The sequence below is a fragment of the Rhinopithecus bieti genome, unplaced genomic scaffold, assembly GCF_001698545.2.
Source record: "Rhinopithecus bieti isolate Rb0 unplaced genomic scaffold, ASM169854v2 scaffold_25940, whole genome shotgun sequence".
Taxonomy (NCBI): domain Eukaryota; kingdom Metazoa; phylum Chordata; class Mammalia; order Primates; family Cercopithecidae; genus Rhinopithecus; species Rhinopithecus bieti.
Genome location: NW_016811810.1, coordinates 95698 through 118927, shown reverse-complemented (window position 1 = coordinate 118927; position 23230 = coordinate 95698). Strand labels below are relative to the sequence as shown.

At 50.1% G+C, this 23230-nt stretch overlaps 1 protein-coding gene across 3 annotated transcripts in view; it reads left to right on the top strand.

Annotated features, from left to right (window-relative positions):
* Positions 1-44: 44 nt before the first annotated feature.
* The window catches only part of KCNK9 (potassium two pore domain channel subfamily K member 9), a 107224-nt gene continuing 84038 nt past the window's right edge, over positions 45-23230 (top strand). For all 3 annotated transcript variants that reach the window (XM_017895165.1, XM_017895163.1, XM_017895164.1), the window contains exon 1: positions 45-452. In XM_017895165.1, coding sequence (XP_017750654.1) covers positions 170-452 — 283 coding nt within the window. In that variant the 5' untranslated portion in view covers positions 45-169. The remainder of the gene's footprint in view (positions 453-23230) is intronic.

Below are 23230 nucleotides of genomic sequence, written 5' to 3'. Positions count from 1 at the left end.
CCCCCCGCCTCCCCGCTGCTGCTGCTGCTGCTGCCGCCGCCGCTTACAACTTGGAGGCGGCGGCGGCGGCGGAGGAGGAGGCGGCGGCGGCCGCCGGGCGCTGCAGTGGGACGCGCGCGGCTGTGAGCCTGCGGGACATGCCCCCCGCGCCGGCTCCTTGCTGGCGGCCATGAAGAGGCAGAACGTGCGGACTCTGTCCCTCATCGTCTGCACCTTCACCTACCTGCTGGTGGGCGCCGCCGTGTTCGATGCCCTCGAGTCGGACCACGAGATGCGCGAGGAGGAGAAACTCAAAGCCGAGGAGATCCGGATCAAGGGGAAGTACAACATCAGCAGCGAGGACTACCGGCAGCTGGAGCTGGTGATCCTGCAGTCGGAGCCGCACCGCGCCGGCGTCCAGTGGAAATTCGCCGGCTCCTTCTACTTTGCCATCACGGTCATCACCACCATAGGTAAGGGCTGGGCGCGCCGCCGGGCTCCTGCGCCCCGGGAGGAGTCCGGGGAGGCGGCTGAGCGCGCGGCGCAGGGCTGGGTGCAGGGCGTCGAGGGTTAAACGCAGCCTCCCTTGGGGGCCTTCCCGCAGCGCCCCCTCCTCTCTAGGGAGCCCCCACCTCTGCGGCGCCTCCGAGCCTCACCCTTCGGGGACCCCACCCGGTGCTCTCCACCGCGCTGGTGTCTGGGCCAGGCGTGCGAGCCCCGAGCGAGTGTGCCTGAGCCGGGAGGGCGGAGGCGCCACTTTTGCGAAGAGAGTGGAGCGCTAAGAATAATCCCATAGCAGACACCCACCCACCCACCGCCCCGGCGCGGGCTGGGCTGCGCGGGGCTCTGAGCCTTACACTTACTACCTCTCTGGGAGTTGGAGAGGGCTGGCCTGGCACCCATGGCTCCTAGAGGGACTCAGGTGGCAGGGGAGTGCGCCTGAGGCATGGGAGGCACTGATCCTCCGTAACCCCTGGACTCCCCTACAGGCTTCTCTGAACTCAGATTTCATCTTTCTTCCCCGGGTCCTTTTTTTCCCTGAGTTCCAGTTCTGGAGCTTGGACTTTCCAGGCCCCTGGGAGGAGAGAGTTTGCTCTCTGGTGCTTGTGGTGGGGGTGGCAGCCCCTCAATTGCTCTCAGTAGAGGTGGAGAGTGGGAGCAGGGCAGAACCTGCCCACTCCCTAGGCTGTGACAGTGGGAAAGGCCAGTCTAGATATTGCCCACAAATCAGGGAACTTGAGCCTCAGTCACGAGAGGGGGTCCAGCTGGTAAACTGTAGGGATGCCTGCCAGCCCCACTGCCAAGGGCGCTATTCACAGAGTAGGGTTTCTGGTGGGTCCCGAGGGCAGTGTCCCCTCTAAGGCTGGGGGCTGGGAGGACTCCCAGACGTTATACTTGGAGACCTGTGGGAGCTGGGGCAGGTCCCTTCATCTGGGTGGACGCTGTGGATACCCTGCATGGCGGGAGGCAGGGTGGTTTCTCTGTGGTTCACTTGCCCCAGTGAGGCAGGCTGCCTCTCTAGGGCCATCTCCTTGGACCTGCCAAGGCCAGTGTGTTAGTGGGGGTGGTCTGTTTCCTGTACCCCTCAGGGCTTGACACTCCTGTGCCCTGGGCAGGGATCTCTTCCTTCCCCCCTCCCTTCTTCCCGGCTCCTCCTGTCTCCCTTCTCTGGACCTCCTTCTCTAATTTCCCTCTTGATATTTTTCTTTGTCTGGAAATCTCTGCATACTGAAAAAACAGGATTTCTCAGTGCCATATGCAACAGGAAGCGCCAGCACAGGACGGCTTGTCTTTCCTTCTTGGTTGAAAATACTTTTTAGAGAGTCATCTTGTTTTAAATGTTTAATTCATTGGTGCAGGTTTTTCTGTTTGTGAAGGAAATTGTCCTTCTGTTATCTACATAATCAGCTTGGCTCTTGCTTGCCCCACGCCCTTTGCCCAGCACCCCAAATACAGATGACTCCTTCCCTTCCCACACTGTGTTTCCAGCATCTGAGAGGGCCAGTCATTTCCATCATCTCTGGCTTTAAACTGTGGCAGTGGCACGCAGATGCACAGGGCAGTGATTCTGGGGGACAGGGGCCTGTGTGCTGGAGAGCTGGAGACTAAGAAATATGCCTCTGAAACTGGCCACCCCTGGGGAGAGGAGAAAGCCCCAAGCCCCTTAAACATGCCTTTCGGGTTGAAGATGGAAGACAGGTGAAATTGGCTAGCATGCTGGCTTCCAGTAGTAAAACAGGCACATAAAATGCTTGGCTGATCCCGAGAGTTGAGCTGCAACATTGTGAGGAGAGGATTGGTGTTAAAAGCAAACCCTGAAATGTGCCAGTTTTCCTTAAGAAATACATTGTTGAGACTGATGAAGTTTTTATTGAGGTCTGTTTCCGTGATTGATTCTGATTGGTAGCTCTGGGTGCATGCCTGTCACAGTTAAAACTCCAAAGAGACGCTGTCAAGGGAAGTGTAGCTAAATGGAGGCTGTCGGCTTCGCTCAGGGCTATGGGACTTGTATGAATAAGGGACCAGAGGCCATCTGAGGAATTTGCTGATTTTTCTTGCTTTCTTCTTTGGGCTTTCCACTGATTTTCTGGAAAGAAAGGTTGGGAAAAAATTGTGTGTGTGTGTGTGTGTGTGTGTGTGTGTGTGTGTGTGAATAAAACACAGCTCTAACACTAACATAGCTGTCCTGTTGTAGAAAGACATTCAACTTGGAACCCACAGACCTGGCTTGGAATCTGAATTCTTCTGTAGTGTAAAGACCATAGGAAGGTCATTCCCCAACTCCTGACCTCAGTCTCCCCACCTGTAGAAGGGATGTCTCACAAGAACTACCTGACAGGCTGACTTTTAAGGTCCAAGTGAGATTCCGTGGGCTGCAGCTGCCAGGCACAGTGTGGCTGGCGCTTAGTAGGAATGGAATCCGTGCTCTTGGACGAAGCCTGATCGAGCCTCCACTCTCTGCCCTACGAAGCTGTTTAGCAGAAGAGCTCAAATTTACAGGAAACAAAGCACCTTTCCAGTTAATTCTCTTATTTTCTTTTTTTAATATAAATGCAAATTAAGGTGCTCCTAGGCCTAGAACAAAACCCGGTCCCAAGCCTTGCCCTCCAAGGATTTGTCTCCTATTGGGCAGTGATATTAATGAGTCAGGTTAATCTTCATGGGCGTTCTGATTTTTAATCTAACCTTGAGCTATTTCTTGAGCGTGCTTTAACTTTTTGTCCAAGTCTCCAAGGCTGGGACGGGAGCCGCTGGTGCTGGGCAGCCACGAATGAAGGCTTCTTCTCAGATGCAGTTATTAGCTTGCTCTGTGAAATGGATTTTTAAAACGTATGTAATTATCACTTCGCGTTGAATCTGTGGCCGCGCCTTCCTAAAAGGCTTTGGAGGGATATTACCTTGAGTCCCGCCCCAGCTCTCCGGGGATCCCAGGGCATGGTGACCACTGTCATAACCAGGGAAGAACGGGAGTGCAGCTGGGCCCCGCAAAGGGTAAACTCAGTTACATCATTTATCAGGCTCTGTTTCCATTCCTCCCCATTTGCGTCCTTTGATGTCTGTGCCACTTGTAGCTATTTCCGCAGAGATTATGTTTAGTTCTAAACTTGTGAAGTGCTAGGCCTTTACGTGGGAGACCCTCGTATGTATCCTGTAGTTTCCTTTTGATTAGGGGTTCAGTCTGAGCTGTCCCCCAACCCCCGACCCACCACCTGTTGGTGGAAGTGATGGAAGTCAGGAGTGCTGGGCCAGGGTCTGGACAGGGGTGGAGGAGTTTTATTTGGATTTGACCTGCTTGGGGCTAAGGCTCAGTTGTGTAAGGGACCCCGGGAACATACGTGTGAACTTCCTACAGTAGGCACTTTAGCCTCTCCCCACGATCTAACAGAGTTGGAGTCTCCATGACACTTCTTTTTCCAATCTAACATCTGTGACCTGAGCTGTTATCACCTTTAGGATCATTAAAAAAGAAGAAACCATGCTTAGAAATCAGATCTCATCTGCAGAGTGTGGAGGACAATTTAAAATCGGGTTTGGGCAGGGAAGGAGAGGTGGGTTTTTCCTTTTCTTGCTACAGTTTGCAGGAAGGGGAGCCGTACCTCAGGGGCAGTATTTCCCCAGAACCTCAGGCCCCGCTGAAGCTAGGAGTGGTTGCTGTGGGAATTGAGCTGACTGGCTGGGGGCTGAGAAACAGCTCTGGGGCTCCGGGAGGTGCCTTGCTCTCAGGCCTGTACCTGCTGGAAACAGAGTGCCTTGGATAGCTTCCTTTTCTCATTCATAAACGGCACCTTGAACAGACTTTTTGTGAAACAGACAGCATTTTCCATTTTTTTCCTGGCACTTTTGGTGTAGTGTTTGGTACACGGTTCACACTCTGTGCGAGCACCTGGCCCTGCCTGGCCTGTGCTGCTCCAAAGCTCTGAGGCTCTGCGGACAGTCTAGATGACAAGATAAGGCCTGGCCTTGAGCAAGGAGGAGGGAGCTGGAAACCCAAACAGTTGGTTGCAGTCCAGGGTGCAGTCCAGGGGCAGCTAACCCCAGTGGCTGCTGGAACCCGTTCCCTGCCACCCTGCTTAACACATGCAGGGGCTGTGCTCCTTGGTTGGCTCTTTGAACCCATCTTACAGGTGTTTGCCCTCCAAGAAGTCTTCCCAGCCTTTGCTCTCACTGCCTCCCTCAGTCCTAGCCTTTTTCTTTAGTAAACACTATGTTTTCCGCTCCAGGCCCTAACTGTGTGTGTTTTCCCCTGCACCTGCAGGGCCAGGACAATGCCTGGGCCAGAGGGGCTTCTTGGAAGGGCTGCAGAATACAAGCAGCCCCAAGCAGACCCCACAGGCTGGTGCCAGAGGAGCACGGAGCCTCCACACGCATGCATTCACCTCCCTCACTTTATAGATGAGGAAACTGAGGCAGATAAGGCCACACGCACTAAGGCAGAAGGTCTTGAACTCTGTGATGCAGTTGGGATCTCCTTACTGAAGGCTCCAACCGTGGTGTTTTTCCTGGGGCCAGGGCTGGGCTCGTGGAGTAGTCCATCATGTTTTTCCTTCTCCCTTGTTAGCTCTACCCTTTGGTAAAACTGCCCAGCAGACCCAGATGAAGGGCTGCCAGTGCTCCTTGGGGTGGACCCAGAGGAGTGGGGCCTCCTTGGTAATGTCCAGCAGGGTAGCTGGCCACGCTGGTGAGCCAGGAGATGGCTGTGGGCAGCTCCTCTTCCCCAGACCCTTCTCAGACCTGGGCTCACTTAGCCCTGGGCCCTGTAGGAAGCACTGCCTCTTTATAGATGTCATGGATGAGGCAAAGAAATGGGGCAGAAGTGGGGTTTCTTCTGATTCTGGGGTATATCAAAGAGACACCTCGGTATGCAGAGACAACCAGCATGGTGCTCTGAGGAGGGGTGGGAATCAGGTGAGACCCAGGAGTTGGAGATACCCATTGCCTTCACCTACTCTTTCCTGGGTCACTTTCATTAGTGGAGTGTAAGGAGGTCAGAGTAGTAGGTGAAACGGGCCTCAGTATACGCCTCTTCCTCCATGCAGTGGTTATTCACACCTCCATCTCTCCATTCACAATGTACTCACTTAGTCCTCCATGCACCTGCTTATTCACATATCCATCCACCCACCCACCCAGCTATCTACCATACATCTGCCACCCATCAGTCCACCCATCTACACATCCATCCATCTATCCCCATCCATCCTCCCATCCACCCATTTATCCATCCATCCATCCATCCATCCATCCATCCATCCATTCACCTGTCCACTCACCCATCCACCATTCCTCTACCCACCATCCATCTATCCATCCACCATTCATCTACCCATCCATCCATCTACCATTCACCCATCTACCCACCTACCCACTCACCCATCCATATACCCATCTACCCACTCATCCACCCATCCACCATCCATCTGTCCACCCACCCATCTATCCATCCATGCATTTACCATTCATCCACTATTTATCCATCCACCTACACATCCATCCACCATCCATCTGTTCCCCTACCCGTCCACACATCCATCAATCCATTCATTCACCATGCATCCCTCCACCCATCTATCTATCCACCATCCATCTCTCCACCCATTCATCCTCCTACCCACCTACCCATCCATCCATCTATCCATCCAACCACCCACTCCTTCATCCATCCACCCATTCACCTACTTATCTATCCATCCATCCATCCATCCATCCATCTATTCATCCACCCACCCACTCCTTCATCCATCCACCCATTCACCTACTCATCCATCCATCCACTCATCCACCCACCAATCCACTTACCCATTTATATCCATTTACCCACTCATCCATCCATCCATCCATCCATCCATCCATCCATCCATCCACTCATCTATTCACCCATCCATCCATTCATCCACCCACCCACTCCTTCATCCATCCACCCATTCACCTACTCATCCATCCATCCACTCATCCACCCACCAATCCACTTACCCATTTATATCCATTTACCCACTCATCCATCCATCCATCCATCCATCCATCCATCCATCCATCCACTCATCTATTCACCCATCCATCCATTCATCCACCCACCCACTCCTTCATCCATCCACCCATTCACCTACTCATCCATCCATCCACTCATCCACCCACCAATCCACTTACCCATTTATATCCATTTACCCACTCATCCATCCATCCATCCATCCATCCATCCATCCATCCATCCACTCATCTATTCACCCATCCATCCATTCATCCACCCACCCACTCCTTCATCCATCCACCCATTCACCTACTCATCCATCCATCCACTCATCCACCCACCAACCCACTTACCCATTTATATCCATTTACTCACTCATCCATCCATCCATCCATCCATCCATCCATCCATCCATCCACTCATCTATTCACCCATCCATCCATTCATCCACCCACCCACTCCTTCATCCATCCACCCATTCACCTACTCATCCATCCATCCACTCATCCACCCACCAACCCACTTACCCATTTATATCCATTTACTCACTCATCCATCCATCCATCCATCCATCCATCCATCCATCCATCCACTCATCTATTCACCCATCCATCCATTCATCCACCCACCCACTCCTTCATCCATCCACCCATTCACCTACTCATCCATCCATCCACTCATCCACCCACCAACCCACTTACCCATTTATATCCATTTACCCACTCATCCATCCATCCATCCATCCATCCATCCATCCACTCATCTGTTCACCCACCCATCCACCCACTCACTCACCCATGCATCCATCCGTCTATTTAGCCACCCATTCATCCTTCTGTGTATTTCCTCTCTTCTTCCCTCCCTCCTTCCCTCTCTCCTTTGTGTGCTCAATGGGTCCTCAACTCACTTGCTTATTGGATGGATTTCTGCCCCTGTCTTTCCGTGTGCTGGGTGGGAGCCCTGTGCTGGTGGGAGGCACACAGTGGTGAGCAGGCACAGTACCCTGACTAGAGCCTCAGTGTTAATGCCTCAGTGGCTTCCATGAAGGATCTCCAAGATGTTCTAGCCCCATCTCCTTCCTGTAAATGGTGAGCCAATCCCAATTACTTGTGATTTTTAAGCATTTTTATTTAAGTATAACATTCTTATAGAAAAGTGCACATTTCGCAAATGTATTGCTCAGTGAATTCTCATAAGGAAATCTTGTCCATGTAACCAGCACTCTGAACAAGAGACAAAACATTATTAGCACCCCAGAACCCCCCACACTAGTCATCTTGAATGCCTCCAGTGGTAAAGAGCTCATTATGTAACACATAATGAAGTGGTGGTGGATGTGTTTAGATGAATGTTGAGATGATCTCTTGTGGGGTTCTGATCTGGTGAGGAGCAGTGTGTGCATGTGGGTTGGGGTGGCTTCTCTTCAAGGGGCTGCTTGTCTCTATAGTGGTCACCCGAGGAGGAACCAGCGGATATACATTTGGAAACTGGAACATGGGGGGCTTAAACCTGGAAAATGAGAGGGATTTTAGCCCACAGATGCGAAGCTGAGCCTGGAGTGGGGACGGCATGCTACAGTGGCCCAGGGAGCTGGTCCCAGAGGGTTGGCCCCTCTGACTCAGACTGCAGCAAGCAGCTCCATGCTGTGTGTACACCAGCCACCCAGAGGATGAGGGAAACATGGAGAAAGAGATACAATGCTTGTTCTCAGCAGAGCCCCAGGAACTAGGAGGCAACCAGCCCAAGTAGGTTGGGCTGATAAAGGAAAGGCAGTGGGCATTCTTGAGAGAGCCCCACAGGCAGAGGAATTCTGGGACCCGAGAATTGGAGGAGGGTCCTTCCCACCTCCAGGTGGAGCACCCTGCCATGGCCAGCCTGAAGGAGCCTGGAGTCTGGGGTCCCTTTCCTCAAGGGATTTTGTCTTGAGGGTCTCTTTTTCTTCCCATCCCCACCTGGGAACCTCCACCTGTAGAAAGCTCTCCCTTTTTAGGTCAGGGCACTCACTGTGTAGCTTATGATCCTCCGAAGGGAGGGCTGAGTGGAGCTTGGCCTCCCTCCTGTTCTGTCACAGCCTGTAGGGATTTGGGGATAGCCCTGGGCTCCCGGGTTTCTTCCAATAATGCCATTTGTAGCCAGTTCCTCTCCTCTGAGCAATTTTAGCCTGTGTGTGCTTTCCCAGTCCAGTCTGAGCATTCAGGGAGCGCTGACCATCATCTTCTCTTGTCTACACAATATACTTCTGTTAATGTCCTCAGTTGGTATACTAGCTTTTCTGGGTAGCCCCTTCCTGCATTAACTTGTTTTGAGCACATGTACTTCCATTTTGTGCTACTAAGCAAAAGTGTCCCTGTCTTGCATTGGTATGGTCCTGAATACAAACCCTGCCATTGACACCTCAGCACAAAGCAGAATTATGTGCTAGGGACCAAGAAAGGAAGAGATGGTTGATGGAAAAATTCATGGCGGGCAAGATGAGAAAATTCAGGCGCATCTGTGAGTGTGTTGTCCTGGCTTGTCGGGACACCGTGGGCCGATGTCAACCTCGGGGCCTGAAAGTCCCTCCAGCTCACAGTTTGCTGGCCTCAGCCCAACCATGCCCTTGCATGGGGTCTTGGAGTCAACTAGCCCTGAGTGGTGGAAGAGCCTGGCCGGGGAGTGGCTGCTCAAAGGTGGTACTAGGTGAGTGGGGTGGACCTGCCCTGAGTTGTCCTCATCCTTATCACAACTTGAGCCCTGGGAGGGACCAGTAGGTGGCAACGGGGTGGAGGGAGGGGGCCGGAGTAGAGGGGGGTGGGCTGGAGCTTGGGGTGGCAGGTGGTGGGTGGAATGTTGGTGTCAGGGATGCTGGGCCAGGCATCTGGAGACTGGGGGGCAGGTCCCTACCCTACCCCTGGTCAGCCATCCAGTGAATGGGCCATGATGCCACCTGTTGCCTGGGCAGGATTTCAGGGACTCCTCTGTGGCCTCTCTTATGAAGGCACACAGCTGGGAAGCAGGCAGGCCTGGGGTGCCAGTGCCTTGCAGGGTGGCTCACATCTGGCTTGTGCCCCATCCCAGAGGCCCAATCTGAGGCACACTCCTTAAGCCTGGGCTCCCTCATCTATGAAATGGGGACTGAGAGCTCAGAATTTTTGTCCTTGTAAGGATGGGAGGAAATGTATCTGAAAGGTTTCCTCGCCTCCTCCACCCAGGAGCTGGCAAGTGGCAGCTTTGTTGTGACGGTGGTCATTTGGGCACACTCATTAGGGGACAGTCACCCGGGTCTGGTTGTGCTCTGTCCACTCTCGGCAAATTCACTTTCAGCTTCCCCTCACCACTTCCCCACCACCCCCTTTCTGCTGCTGTCAAACCCCTGATCCTAATCTCATGGCCCCAGTCCTGGCAAGGGGCCACCTGAGGCCCCCTCTGACTGAGAAATGCTCCTCAGAGATGGAAATGCTGCTACCATCCAGTGGACGGGGGCTGGGATGGTGTCAAGCCGGGGGCTTTGGGAGCCACAGGCTGCATTCAAGGTGTCTCTGTGTTGGATTGGTATGGACTGGAATACAAGCCCTGGCTCGTTCAAGGAGTAAGATTTCCCCAACTCAGTTCTGTTGGGATACTATAGCTTCCTGGGACATCACCTTCCACTCCACCACTGCAATGACCTTTAAAAGCCCATGGCTGCCATCTTCCCCCTGCCCCAGACCCCAGCAGCTCCCTGTCCCCTGCAGAGTCAGACCCAGGTCTTTAGCTCGCAGCCCTTTTCATCATCCAGCCCCGCCCAGGCCCTGTGACCACAACTTCTGCCCTGAGTCTGGCTCCGCCTTCCTCTTTTCCCCAATTGTCCTTTATCCTCTTGAGCAAAGGATTTGTTTCTTTGTTCCCCAGCCCACTGTGCCTCAGTCTCCTGAGTAGACATCCGGATTCCCCAGGGGCTGCTGGTCTCAGGCTCCCCTGCACCTGGCCAGGCCCACAGCAGGTGCTCAGGGAAGGCTGGCTGGACGCTGCCTTGTACTCCTGGCTCCCCGAGAGCAGGAGCAGCTGAGAGCTGAGCAGTTTAGGGTGACATCTTTCTGCTTGGTTGTGCCTCAGGACCACTGGGCAGGTGCAGGACAGGCTGCAGCCTTTTGAACTAAAGCTGTTACTTTTAATGGAAGACGACAGGTTAGGGATCCATCCTGCTGAGTGGGGGAGCTTCTCACTCCTGAGGCTTAGATGTGTGATCTTGGTCCCCAAGGCCACCTGCTGGTGCCAGGCCTCTGTGAGTCTGCGGGGCATCTGGCAGGAAGAGATGCCTACTTGTGAAATGGACATTGGCTGTCACTGGCCCTGTCAGACATGTGCGGTACAGCCCACTCAGGAAGGTGAGAGGCCTTTACCCGTGGCTGACGGGCACACAGTCCACCTGTGGTGTTTGTCAGAGGTGTGGAAGGCAGGCATACATCTGGGATGAGCTTGTCAGGTGGGGCTGGGGTGAAAACTCAGGTGAGGTTGGGGTAAATCTCTCAGGTGGGCCTGGGGTGAGCCTCTCAGGTGGGCAGGGTGAGCTGCTCAGGTGGGGCTGGGGTGGTCTGCTCAGGTGGGCAGGGTGAGCTGCTCAGGTGGGGCTGGGGTGGTCTGCTCAGGTGGGCAGGGTGAGCTGTGTGATATTGAGAACTGTGGGGGGAACACTTGGTTTCCACATCTGAAGCAGAAGCTCTAGGCAGCATTTTGTATCAGGGCAGCTTGGGTGCATCGCCCCATGTGGTCTGGAAACAGGCAGTGCCAGGCCACTCATGGGTGCCAGGGTGTGGGCATTCAGTCAGAAATGGGTGGGAACTGATTGCTGCTGATGCTGGGTGGGCCTAGGCTGAGCTTACTTGGGCCGCAGGGAAGGGCCCAGCACAGGGATGCCGTGGGGCCTGGGAGAAGGTTCCCCAGTGAGTCTGGCCTTGATGAGAGGCTCTCCCTGTGCAGTTTCCTGGAGATAACTTCTTTGACAGCACCCAAGTGCTGAGGAGCTCTTGCAGTTGGGGAAATTGGTCTGGTGTCTATTTGGGACAATGTTCAGGCCATAGGTATCCAAACACTAGGGAGGGGGAAGCCAGTGTGTGTTGATTCCCCAAATAACTTTCATACTATGGGAAAGGGAAGGTTGGCAAGCCACGGCAGAGTGTTTCATGAAAAGGAGGAAATTCCCCATGACTCTCCTGCGACCCCCGTGATCACATGCAAGAATGGCTTCAGCATTCCATGTTCACCTTCTTGTCATTCCCCAAATGTGCTTGCTGACTTTGTCATTTCATTAGAGTGGATCATGTAGAGATCGTGTTCAGGTACCTCTAGCAGAAAACCCAGGTAACAAGGACTTGAGCAAACAGCTGTTTTCTCTTTCTTGGTTGCAAAGTGTGGGGCAAGCAGACAGGCTGACAGGTGGCTCCACAATGCCTTGAGAGATCAGGTTCTTTCCAGCTTTCTGCTCAGTCATCTTAGCTTGGCTTTTGTCCTCTGGCTGGTGTCTCATGGTTCCATGGTGGCTGCTCCACCTCCAGCATCCTCTCCAGCATCCCTCCTGGCAGGAAGAAGAGGAAGAACACAAGTCAAAGGCATGCGCCAGCTGAGCCTGCTTCTTTCTAAAGAACCTTCCTGGACGACCCACCCAACGGCTTCTACTTATATCTCATCAGCCAGGACTATGTCTTATGACCAACTCTAGCTGCAAGAGAACCTGGAAAATGGGGCATTCTGCTTCTCAAAGCAAGCTGGGGTGCAGCTGGTGAGGAGGGGGTGGAGTCAGGTGTTGGGAGATACCCAAGGGGTCTGTGGTGATATGCACAGCATTTCAGAGCCCCTTTTCTCTGTAAGTTTACATCACACATTACCTTGAGTTTCCACAGAGTGAAGGGAAATGATTTTAATGGCTATATATCCACTGAATGAATGGACACTTAACTATTGAACCATGCCTCTATTTGTAATGATTTAATGTATTTTTTCTTTTTTTAGGCTAACTATTGATAATGCTTTGTTGGACATCTCTGTGTGTGTGGATTCCATGAGGTCCTCCTTTAAGGGTTTGCTGGCTGTAGTGGGATCAGCATATCAGAGGGCACAGCACTCAGTTGTGTTACTATGTTGTTCCCATCAACAGCTGTACAAGCAGGGGTGGGTCTTCTAGCTTCACTGCAACTTCAGCAGCCCTCGGCAATGTCGAAAAAGTTTTTGATGTTCTTACTATTTCAGAATGTTTTCCTAGCGGTCTTCAGGTGGCCTTGGAAAGGCAGCTGGGACAAGCTCATGTGGAGTTGGAAAGCTGGTATCCACAGTGAAATCCTTGCTCACCCCAGACACAGCCAGTCCAGGGGGATCTGCAGTGCACTTGTGGACACATGAAATGAGGAGGGGGAGGAGAAGGGAGCCTGTAGACCCAGTTCAGCTCCAGGGATGGGAACAGTTTGCCTTGTCAGTCTGGCCCAGCTGACTGGCTCTGGTCACTGGAACATTGTACCAAGAAGCAGTCTCAGTGGGGAAGGGTGCCATCTGTGATTGATTAGTCATATCTGACATGGGTATGGGTCAGGCAGTGGTAGTGGGTTTGCCACATATGCCCACCCTGGGCTGGTGGAAGAATTTCAGAGGTGGATGCCTTTTCATCACTATGCCAGGAATGATGTCACTATGGATAATTGCTTGACCTGGGTGTGATCTAGTTTACAAGACAGGTTCCCATCCACAACTATCTTTCATCCATTAACAAGACTATGAAATAGGGTCAGTGGTTACCTGGTTACACTGATGAGACTCTGAGAGATCTGGTGACTTGCCCAAGGTCATGAAGTGGAGCTTAGGACTTGAACCCAAATCTGTTCTCAAGCTTGATGTGGTCTCCATTACACCCACAGTCTGTCCAGGGTGTGGTCCCAGACACTGTCCCTCTGCCTGGAATTAAGAGCTGGGATACAGGAAGGATCAGCCTCAGTGATTATCACCTGACAGTCAAGATAACTGAGGAGTTATCTGGTCCCACCCTCTCAGGATGGCAGCATCACTGAACCTTCCAGTGATAGGGAGTTCACTGCCTCACTCATAGGGAAAGGCAGATGTGGCAACAGTTTTAAAATAAAAGGTCAAAATGACTCTCATTGGTTTGTCTTAGTTCTCCTGACCAGAGCTCCCCAGGATAAGTGTGACCTCAATTCTCTTACCACAACCAAAGAGTTATTGTTTATGGCACGCCCATGGGATTCTGTTTTTTTTTACAGCCACTGTCTCAATTAATTCCATTCTCTCAACAACCCAATAAGATAGATATTTTCATGTATCCCCATTTTATAGATGAGGACCTAGAAGATCAGAAAGACTAAGCAACTTGCCTAGGGTCATGTAGCTAATAAGTGGCAGAAAGGAGTTATGCCTAGGAAGTCTGACTTCAGAGTCTGGCCTATGTTGTTACATACAGGGTCTTTTCACCTGCATCAGTTAGCTAGTGATGTGTAACAAATCATCCACAAACACAGAGGCTGAAAACAACCACCATCTATTACTGTTCACAGTCTGAGGCTCAGCTAGGCAACTTTTACCCACTACTGGTCTGCAGGCTGATGGGGGAAGCTCTGCTTCAAGTCATTGCATGTTTTTCACTCAATGGTGGCAAAAGCACAGGAGAGAAGCAAAAGCAAGTGATGACTTTTATGCCAAGACACTGCTGTGATGATGTCACTTCTCCCATATACCATTGGCCAGAGCAAGTCATGTGACCAAGGCCAAAGTCAAAAGGTGGGAAATACATCCTGCCCACAATGAGCCCAAAGTAATGGTACAGTGTCTCAGCCTGCTGTCTGTCTTCTGTCTGACCATGCCTCTTGCCAAGTCCCTCCTGCCATCCACTCGTCACCATGATTTCCTTCCTGGTGTAGTGGAGGGCATAGCTTTGGTTTCCAAGTGGGTTCAAATCCTGCCCATTGCATAACTCTCAGATGATGTGCTGTTTTCTCGTCTGTAAAACAGACAGTCCACAGTCTACCTTTGTATTAGTTTCAGTGTACTGGGGCTGCCATTACAAAGTAAGACAGGTTGACTTAAGCAGCAGCAAATATTTTTTTCTCACAGTTCTTCAGGCCTAAAGTCCCAGATCAAGGTGTCAGCAGGTTGATTTCTTCTGAAACCTTTCTTTTTGGCTTGTGGATGATCATCTCCCTGTGTCTTCATACAGCCATCCCTCTGTGCATGTCTGTGGTCCTAATCTCCTCTCCTTATAAGGACACCAATCAGATTGGATTAGGGCTCACACGAAGGGCCTCATTTTACCTTAGTTTTTCCAAAAGCAGTTACATCCAGAGGTCCTCGGGGTTAGGATTTCAACATATGAATTAGGGGTGAGGCAACATGATTCAGCCCACAGTAACCTCCTAGGACTGCTGTGAGGATTAAGCGAGATCAGGGAGATGAAAGCACCTAGTTCAGGGCCCATCACATAGAAGTCACTCAGCACATGTTGCTTTTCTGCCAAATCCCATGTATGAATCTGAGTTTATCTTACTATGGTCAAGAAGACTTTGTTGTCCAAACATGTTAATTAATCTATTGTTACTTATCAAAATCTGACCATCTGCTAGGCTGAAAGCCTACCATGGTGGAGTGGACCCAACCCAGGATCAGTCATTGATATGGTTTGGCTCTGTGTCCCCACCCAAATTTCATCTCAAATTGTAATCCCCATGTGTCAAGGGAGGGAAGTGATCGTATCATGGAGCAGTCCCAAGCTGTTCTCATGATAGTGAAGGAATTCTCACTAGAGCTGATGGTTTTACAGTGTGGCACTTCCTCATTCTTGCACTCACTCTTTTCTGCCACCTTGTGAAGAAGGTGTCTGCTTCCCTTTCCACCACGATTGTAAGTTTTCTGAGGCCTCTCCAGCCATGTGGAACTGTGAGTAAATTAAACCTGTTTTCTTTAAATTACCCAGTCTCAGGTATTTCTTTATAGCAGTGTAAGAATAGATTAAGGCAGTCATGGAGGGACCTGAGTTCAAATCCCTCATCTACCTTTTATTAGCTAGGGTACAGCAAGTAAACCATTTTTTTTTCTCTCATCCTCAGCATCCTTATTTGTAGGGTATGGGTGATCCTATCTCCTTTAGCATGTTTTGAGTTCTATGAAGTCTACTGTGCTTTTAAACTTTTCTTAACTGGATTTAAAACTGGTAACATATAATACCTCTGTAATTTAAACATACAAACACATTAATGTTAGGTTTTTGGTGTGGTTATTATTATGACTATATATAATAAATGAGTACTTATCTTTAAGAGATAATGATGCATGTATAAATGAAATGTCTGGGATTTGCTTTAAAATAACCTGAATCACACGGGGAAGTGGATGGGGGTTTAGATAAAATAAGATTGGCCTTGAGTTGTTAATTGCTGAAGCTTAAGCATTCATATCTGGGGGTTATATTTTTCTCTACTTCGGTGTGTGTGTGTGTGTATGTGTGTATATATATTTATATATGCTATGTATGAAAATCTACATAGTGAAAACTTCAGAAAAACCAAACAAACATAGCACAGAAGTAGAAGCTTCCTGTCATGGTCCAGCCCCTTAGCCCCATATCTAAGAGGTGACAACCAGCAGCAGGTTGCTGCATAGAAGAGGATGAAATACTTGGCTCTGTTGTAGGCTCTGGCATGCACATGTGTTTTCTTTGGCTCTTATGTTCTTTGAAAATATTTGGAATTAGTTGTCAACATTTATTAATCTTTTAAAAGAACGAGCTCTTGGTTTTATTATAGGAGGTTATCCATTTTATTGATTTTTTGCTTTTATTGTTATTACACACTTAATTTGCATTCTTTAGGTTTATTTATTTTTTTCCTCCCTTCGTGCACTGATAGTCACTAGGCTTTCTCGTTTTACAAATAAATTCACTAAAAGCTATATGTTTTCCTCTGTGTGCACCTTTGGCTGCATTCCATAGGTCTCTCATTATCATTTGTTTGTAAATAATTTGCAATGAGTTTTTTTTTCTTTAATCCAAGGGTTATTTGAAGTGTGTGTTTTAAAGTTATACACAAAACACACATGCATACACACACACATTTTTTAGCAAAATGATTAGGTAGGAGAACAAATTTTGGAGCCAGACTGCTTGTGTATTATTCTGTCTTGGTCATTTACTAATTGTAATGTAATTACATGGACATGCATTTCAGCCCCTCTGTGCCTTGGCTTTTGCAATCTATGAAATGAGGATGATAACAATGACAATAATAGACCTCAAGGTTGTTGAGAAGATTAAGTTAGTTCTTGTATTTTGCACATTTAAAATAGCTAATGTGCATTTTTTCATATATCTGTTGGCTGCATAAATGTCTTCTTTTGAGAAGTGTCTGTTCATATCCTTTGCCCACTTTTTGATGGGGTTGTTTTCTCTTGTAAATATGTTTAAGTTCTTTGTAGATTCTGGATATTAGCCCTTTGTCAGATGGATAGATTGTAAAAATTTTCTCCCATTCTGTAGGTTGCCTGTTCGATCCGATGATAGCTTCTTTTGCTGTGCAGAAACTCTTTAGTTTAGTTAGATCCCATTTGTCTATTTTGGCTTGTGTTGCCATTGCTTTTGGTGTTTTAGTCATGAAGTCTTTGCCCATGCCTATGTCCTGAATGGTATTGCCTAGGTTTTCTTCTAGGGTTTTTATGGTGTTTGGTCTTACATTTAAGTCTTTAATCCATCTTGAGTTAATTTTTGTATACAGTGTAAGGAAGGGATCCAGTTTCAGCTTGCTACACATGTCTAGCCAGTTTTCTTATCAACACTGGTCATCAGAGAAATGCAAATCAAAACCACAATGAGATACCATCTCACACCAGTTAGAATGGCGATCATTAAAAAGTCAGGAAACAGCAGATGCTGGAGGGGATGTGGAGAAACAGGAACGCTTTTACACTGTTGGTGGGAGTGTAAATTAGTTCAACCATTGTAGAAGACAGTATGGCGATTCCTCAAGGATCTAGAACTAGAAATACCATTTGACCCAGCAATCCCATTACTGGGTATATACCCAAAGGATTATAAATCATGCTACTATAAAGACACATGCACATGTATGTTTATTGTGGCACTATTCACAATGGCAAAGACTTGGAACCAACCCAAATGTCCATCAGTGATAGACGAGATAAAGAAAATGTGGCACATATACACCATGGAATACTATGCAGCCATAAAAAAGGATGAGTTTATGTCCTTTGCAGGGACCTGGATGAAGCTGGAAGCCATAATTCTCAGCAAACTATCACAAGGACAGAAAACCAAACACCGCATGTTCTCACTCATAAGTGGGAGTTGAACAATGAGAACATGTGGACACAGGGAGGGGAACATTATAAACTGGGGCCTGTTGAGGGGTTGGGGGCTGGTGGAGGCATAGCGTTAGGAGAAATACCTACTGTAAATGACAAGTTGATGGGTGCAGCAAACTAACACGGCACATGTATACCTATGTAACAAAACTGCACATTGTGCACATGTACCCTAGAACTTAAAAGTATGATAATAAAAAATAAATAAATAAATAAAAATAAAATAGCTAATGTCTTTCAAGTGTTCACTATCTGTAAGGCATATTTATAATGCATAATTTCTGTATTTTAAAATTTACAGGACTTTTTCTTTGTAGTGCAATGATTAATTTTTGTTGAGTTCCATGAACATTTGAAAAGAACATTTATTACTTTTTTGTGTATAAAGTTCTACACAAACCTATTAAATCAAACATATTTGTTATGTTAGTCAAATCCTTTTCAAAGTCTGAAAACTGGTGATTCCTGGCTAAATCAGCTTGCACACATGTTGGGTTTAGCACATAGAGTGTTTAAATTATCATTATTTTATTAACTTTTATGCCTTAAATGGAGCATGTGCTCTGTCTAGTTCACCATAGTCCCTAGCATCATCATATCAGGTCATCTCACTCATTTGCTTTAGGTGCCTCACTCTATAGGCGTTTTGATGTGTATCTCTTGCTTTATAACCTGACTATAATTATTATTCGGTCTACTTAATTTCTGAGGGAGATCCCTTAGTATCTCTACCAGTGCTTGGTCACTGTATCTTGTCGGTTTCTCCTTGTATTTCTGACAATTTTAGTTTTATGTTTTTTGAAGCTATGTGGTTGGATGCATAAAGGTTTATGTTTGTTGTTATTTCTTCCTGGCAGAGATAAGCTTGCCTATGTAAAACAAGCTTTTCTATTATATTTGATCCTTTTGCCTTCTTTGTTTCCTTGATCTTATTGCTGTGCCTGCTTTTTTTTAAAATTAGCATTTGTTATATACATGTTCATATTTTAGCTTATTTTACCGTTTTTCTTCTAGGAAAGTTTTTGACATGGCTTATAACAAAAGACATACAAATAAGGTATAAAGTTAGTCCCAAAATATGAGTTGTGTGTGTGATTTGTGTATACTAACCTTCATATTGGCTGTGATACAGGTTCACATTTACTTTGGCTTCCAAGGAGAGAAGACAGAAAGACAATATGTCAAAAATTATAACTACTATCAGAAATGTGTGGTGCTAAATTGCACAAAAGAATGTGCTCTCATGTCTTCACTGAATGTTCACCAAGTAATGTTGTATTAGTGTGAGGAACATCAAAGAGGACTACACTGAAATGTGGCTGACTTGGAAACATCCAGGGCCATGGAGTTCTCAGGGCGTGTCTGAGTGGGATGTCCAGTGAGTGATGGTGTGGTCTCTGGGGTACACTGTCCAGGGCCACCTGGGACCTGGTCTTCTTTGATTTTTTGACTTTGTCTCCCTTAGTGTGCTGGCATTTGTGCTTGGGTTTATCACATCTCTGTTCCGGGCAGGAATAAGGAGGGGGCAAGGGTCGGAAGGGTTATGCCAGTTGAGATTGTCCTTTTAACAAACTTTTCGGGAAGCCCCACTCAGCAATTTGCGCCTCTACCCCATCGGCCAAGGGTGGGCCACACTTAGACCCATCATTGGCAGATGACTGGGAGAAGGAGGTGTGGCTGCATTTCCCATCTCATGCCTGCCTTAATACTTAGGGGACATCCAATCTGGGCTCCTGGAAAGAAATGGACCTTCTGGTGGCCTGTTCAGCAGCCCTTCACACTCCGCCCACACACCTCCTGTGACAGGGACAGCCCTCTGAGCCCTCAGCTGTGTTCAGCTACCACGTGTCCTGGATGGGACCTGGTAACACGTGGTCAACTCCGACCCCTCAGGCAGACCTGGCTTCGTGGTCTGGGCTTTAGTCTCCCCATGTGTAAGTGAGGCCATGCACAAGGTTGGCTTTGAAGTCTAGTGGCTGGTGATGGAAACCCTCAGACCGCTGCTGAAGGAAGAGGCCACTAGCTGCTTCATTTGGCATCTGGGGATATCCCAAGAGTCCCCTATAAAAGAATCGGAAGAGGAGATGGAGCTGAAATGGGGAATGCTTTTGGCAGGAGAGCACCTCAGAGTGAGAACAGCAGAGGGGAGGAGGGAGGGAGCAGGAGGAAGCTGCCGGCAGGGGTGGGGCGGGTGCTCGTCTCTCTGGCTGCTTCCTTCTCTGCCTGGCTTCCAGGGCACCTGCTCTTCACCCTCGTCTGGCAGGGGAGGAATCTGGAGCTGGTGGGTCACTGCTCTTATCTCCTTGAGCCTTTCATTCTGGGACCAGAATCTTCCCGTACGGGCAGGGTGTCAGTGCTGTGACCGTTTCCTTCTTCCTATCAGGTGGACGTTTGCTGTAAGCTGGGATCTTGCTTTTAAGATTTAGAAGGGAATTGTAGATGCCCTCTTCCCAGGCCCCTACTGCTTCTGGTTGAAGTTCCTCCCCACCCCAGTCCCAAGAGGCCTGGACATTGGAAATGCTCTGGTTTTTTTCCTTTGGGTTTTGTTTTCCAGCTCAGTCTAGATCCATTCTGGGCACACAGAGGAGCCCTCTAATTTTTGGCTTCCTCTGGGGATGACCTAAGCATTTGTTTTTAAAGGGCGGGTGTGGGGGGGTCACCAGGCATTATGCAACACTGCACTACGGCAACATCACCCACTCAGCCTTCTCCAAGCTGCATGCATTTCTGAGATGGCCCAGGGCCTGTGCTGATGTGCATCAAGCTAGCCACAGGAGATCGAGTCACTGCCCTGCTCACAAGCCATCCATGGCTCCCTGTGGTCCACAGCCTGCAATGCATTGCTTACCATGGCCCTTGAAGTCTAAGCTCTTGCTTGCCTCTCAGCCCTGTCCCTCTCTCCACCCCTGTCCCTCTCTCCACCCCTGTCCCATGCAGACTGAGTCACGGGCTAGAGTGGGGCATCCCTAGCCACTGAAGATGCCTCCTCTGTACAGCCTTCCCAGGCAGGTGAGATGTCTCTCCTATGTGTCCCTGAAGTTCCAGGGCTCCTGCCAGTTCAGCACCTGCCACCCTGTGTCGTGCTCAGCTCTTTCCAAGCCAGTCTTCATCCCTTGCCCCCAGCACCTCTCAGCAGGGACCCTCTTCTTCATCTCCCAGGAGCTGAGGCCACCACCTGCCCGTGTCTGGCACTAAGCAGGCCCTCCAAGAATGTTTGTTGAATGAACATAGGCATGGAAATGGGACAGCCTTCACGAGAGCTATATTTAACTGTTCTAGAATATTCTCTAGATCTTTCAGAAAAGCAAATCCTTGAAAAACAGCAGCCCACGAATCTGAATGGCAGGTGTTTGTGAGAAGAGGTGGGTGGTCCCACTGGGAGAGCTTCCCATGGAGCCGGGCTTCTCCCTGCACCGCTCATGCTCCCGCTTAGCCCGAGGTGCCTGCTGACCTTGCTGTTCTTCCTCCAAATCCCAGGGTACCTGCAGGTCCTGGCCTGGTTCTCATGGTGCCACCGGAAGCTTCCAAGGGGTGGGCCACAGGAAGGGAGCCCTTCTGCCCCACCTGGGGCTGGGCCATCTTTCCTGGTGTCTCCCTGAGCTCCAGGTATGGCTGTGACTGTCCAGGCCGTATAAGATGCCGGTTGGTTAAATAGCAGTGTCCGTGCACTGACATCTTCTTTCCAAGTAGAGTGCTGAGGCCAGGTGTCCACTACAGGTTGCCTGGAGCCCCACACCATGATGTGAGATTGGCCACTGCCAGCCTCCCCAGGGAGCTGGCCCCAGCGGCCTCAGAGACTCTTGTTCCTTGTGGCAGAGGGAGCAGCCAGCTTGCTGCCTGCTGTGCTGCTGTGCCGCCTGCAGCCCCTCAGCATGGGGTGACCTCCTAAAGCCAGTGACCCTTGTTCCAGCTCCCAAGCACTCGGGGGCACCAGGAAGTCTGCCCGATCAAGTTCAAAGTAAGGAGATGTGTGGACCTCACCCACCTGACTCCGCCCTGCTCTCCCAGCTTCTCGCTCCTTCCCCTGGAGCTCTGGGCATGGGGCTCTGGGCACTGGCTGCTGGTGCCTTCGACACGGTCCCTGCCTCCTGCCTCACACCTTGGCCCAGGTTACTGCATCTGCGGGCGTCTTTCAAGGCCACTCTGCTGTTTCTTCATTTGGTGAACTTCGGTGGGTGGTGTGCTGGGGAGAGGAGCACAGCCCAGTGGTTCCTTCCCTGCCTCTTTCTCATTGTGTGACCTTCAGTGGACATAGCTTGGAGCCTAATATTTCCATATGTGAAATGGGTAGAATGATGACTGCCTTCTGGAGATTTTGTGAGGCTTAAATGAGATCACATGGGGAAGGCGCTGGGCCACATGGCACAGGATGAATGCACAGAGGGCACTATGATTAGTGTTCTCATCTGCCTGTTCGGTGCCATGCTAGATGCTGTGCTAGAGGCTGTTGGCTCCAAGGCAAAGAGAGCAGACACGAAAGCCACATGTGTGCTTGAGGAGACAGTTACAAAGCTGGAGCTCTAAGTTGTGGGAGGAGAGGGGCTGACAGGAGGCTGGAGTGAGGCTGGAGAGAGCCCCAGGCTGCTGGGCGGGACCATGGAGGCTGTGAGGAGGAGTTTAGATTTTGTACCCTAGACCTTGGGATCAGAGAGAGGTGGCATGGCTCTGCAGTTTGAGAGTGAGACCGGCTGGGTTCCATCCTAGTGTGGCCTTTAATAGTAGGTGGCCCCAGAGAAGCTAAGCACCCTCTCTGGGCTATGTTTCCTCTCCTGCCAAGTGGGGATCCTGAGAGTGACAGCCTCAGGGGGCTGAGTGTGGCTCAGGGATGAGGAGCACGCAGGGGAAGTGCCTGACACCGTGAACACTCACTCAGCCATGTAGGTGGAGGGTTTGCATGGGGCAGGGGCAGATCTGAGATGCTGAAGCCACAGAAGCCTAGGGCAGCCTCCTCCTCTGATCTCCATGGGTAAGGATCTGTCTTCCTGTCCCTCGTCCAGCCCGGGACTGTCCCTGAGGTGGCCCTCCTGCTCTCCAGGATCACTGCCCCTCTAGAGGTGTGTAGGACCCAGCTAGCCCCCAAGCTGCTACTTCTAGGCCTGGGATAATGGCTGTGGTTCCTGGGGAAGGTGAAGGGCAGATCCGGGTGGGGAGGTGGAAAGTGAGCCTCCGTAGCCCTGGGGAAGTTTCCTTCCTGAAGCTGGGCCCTGCCTGCCCCCTCTGCCACCTCCAGAAGACCCAGACATTGGAACTGGTGGTCCCTGTGCCTGCCGCTGCTGGCTAAGGCTGAGCCTGGAGCCTGCACTTGGCTGGCTTTGGACAGAGGCTCTGCCAGCCGGAAGGGATGCTGCCAGCCCTCACTGGCCTTGGGCACCACTCCTGAGTCCCCATAGGCATGAGGTGGGAGCAGGTGGTGCAGGGGAAGAGACCTGGTGGGGGTGGGAGCCATGGTCCCTAGACCAT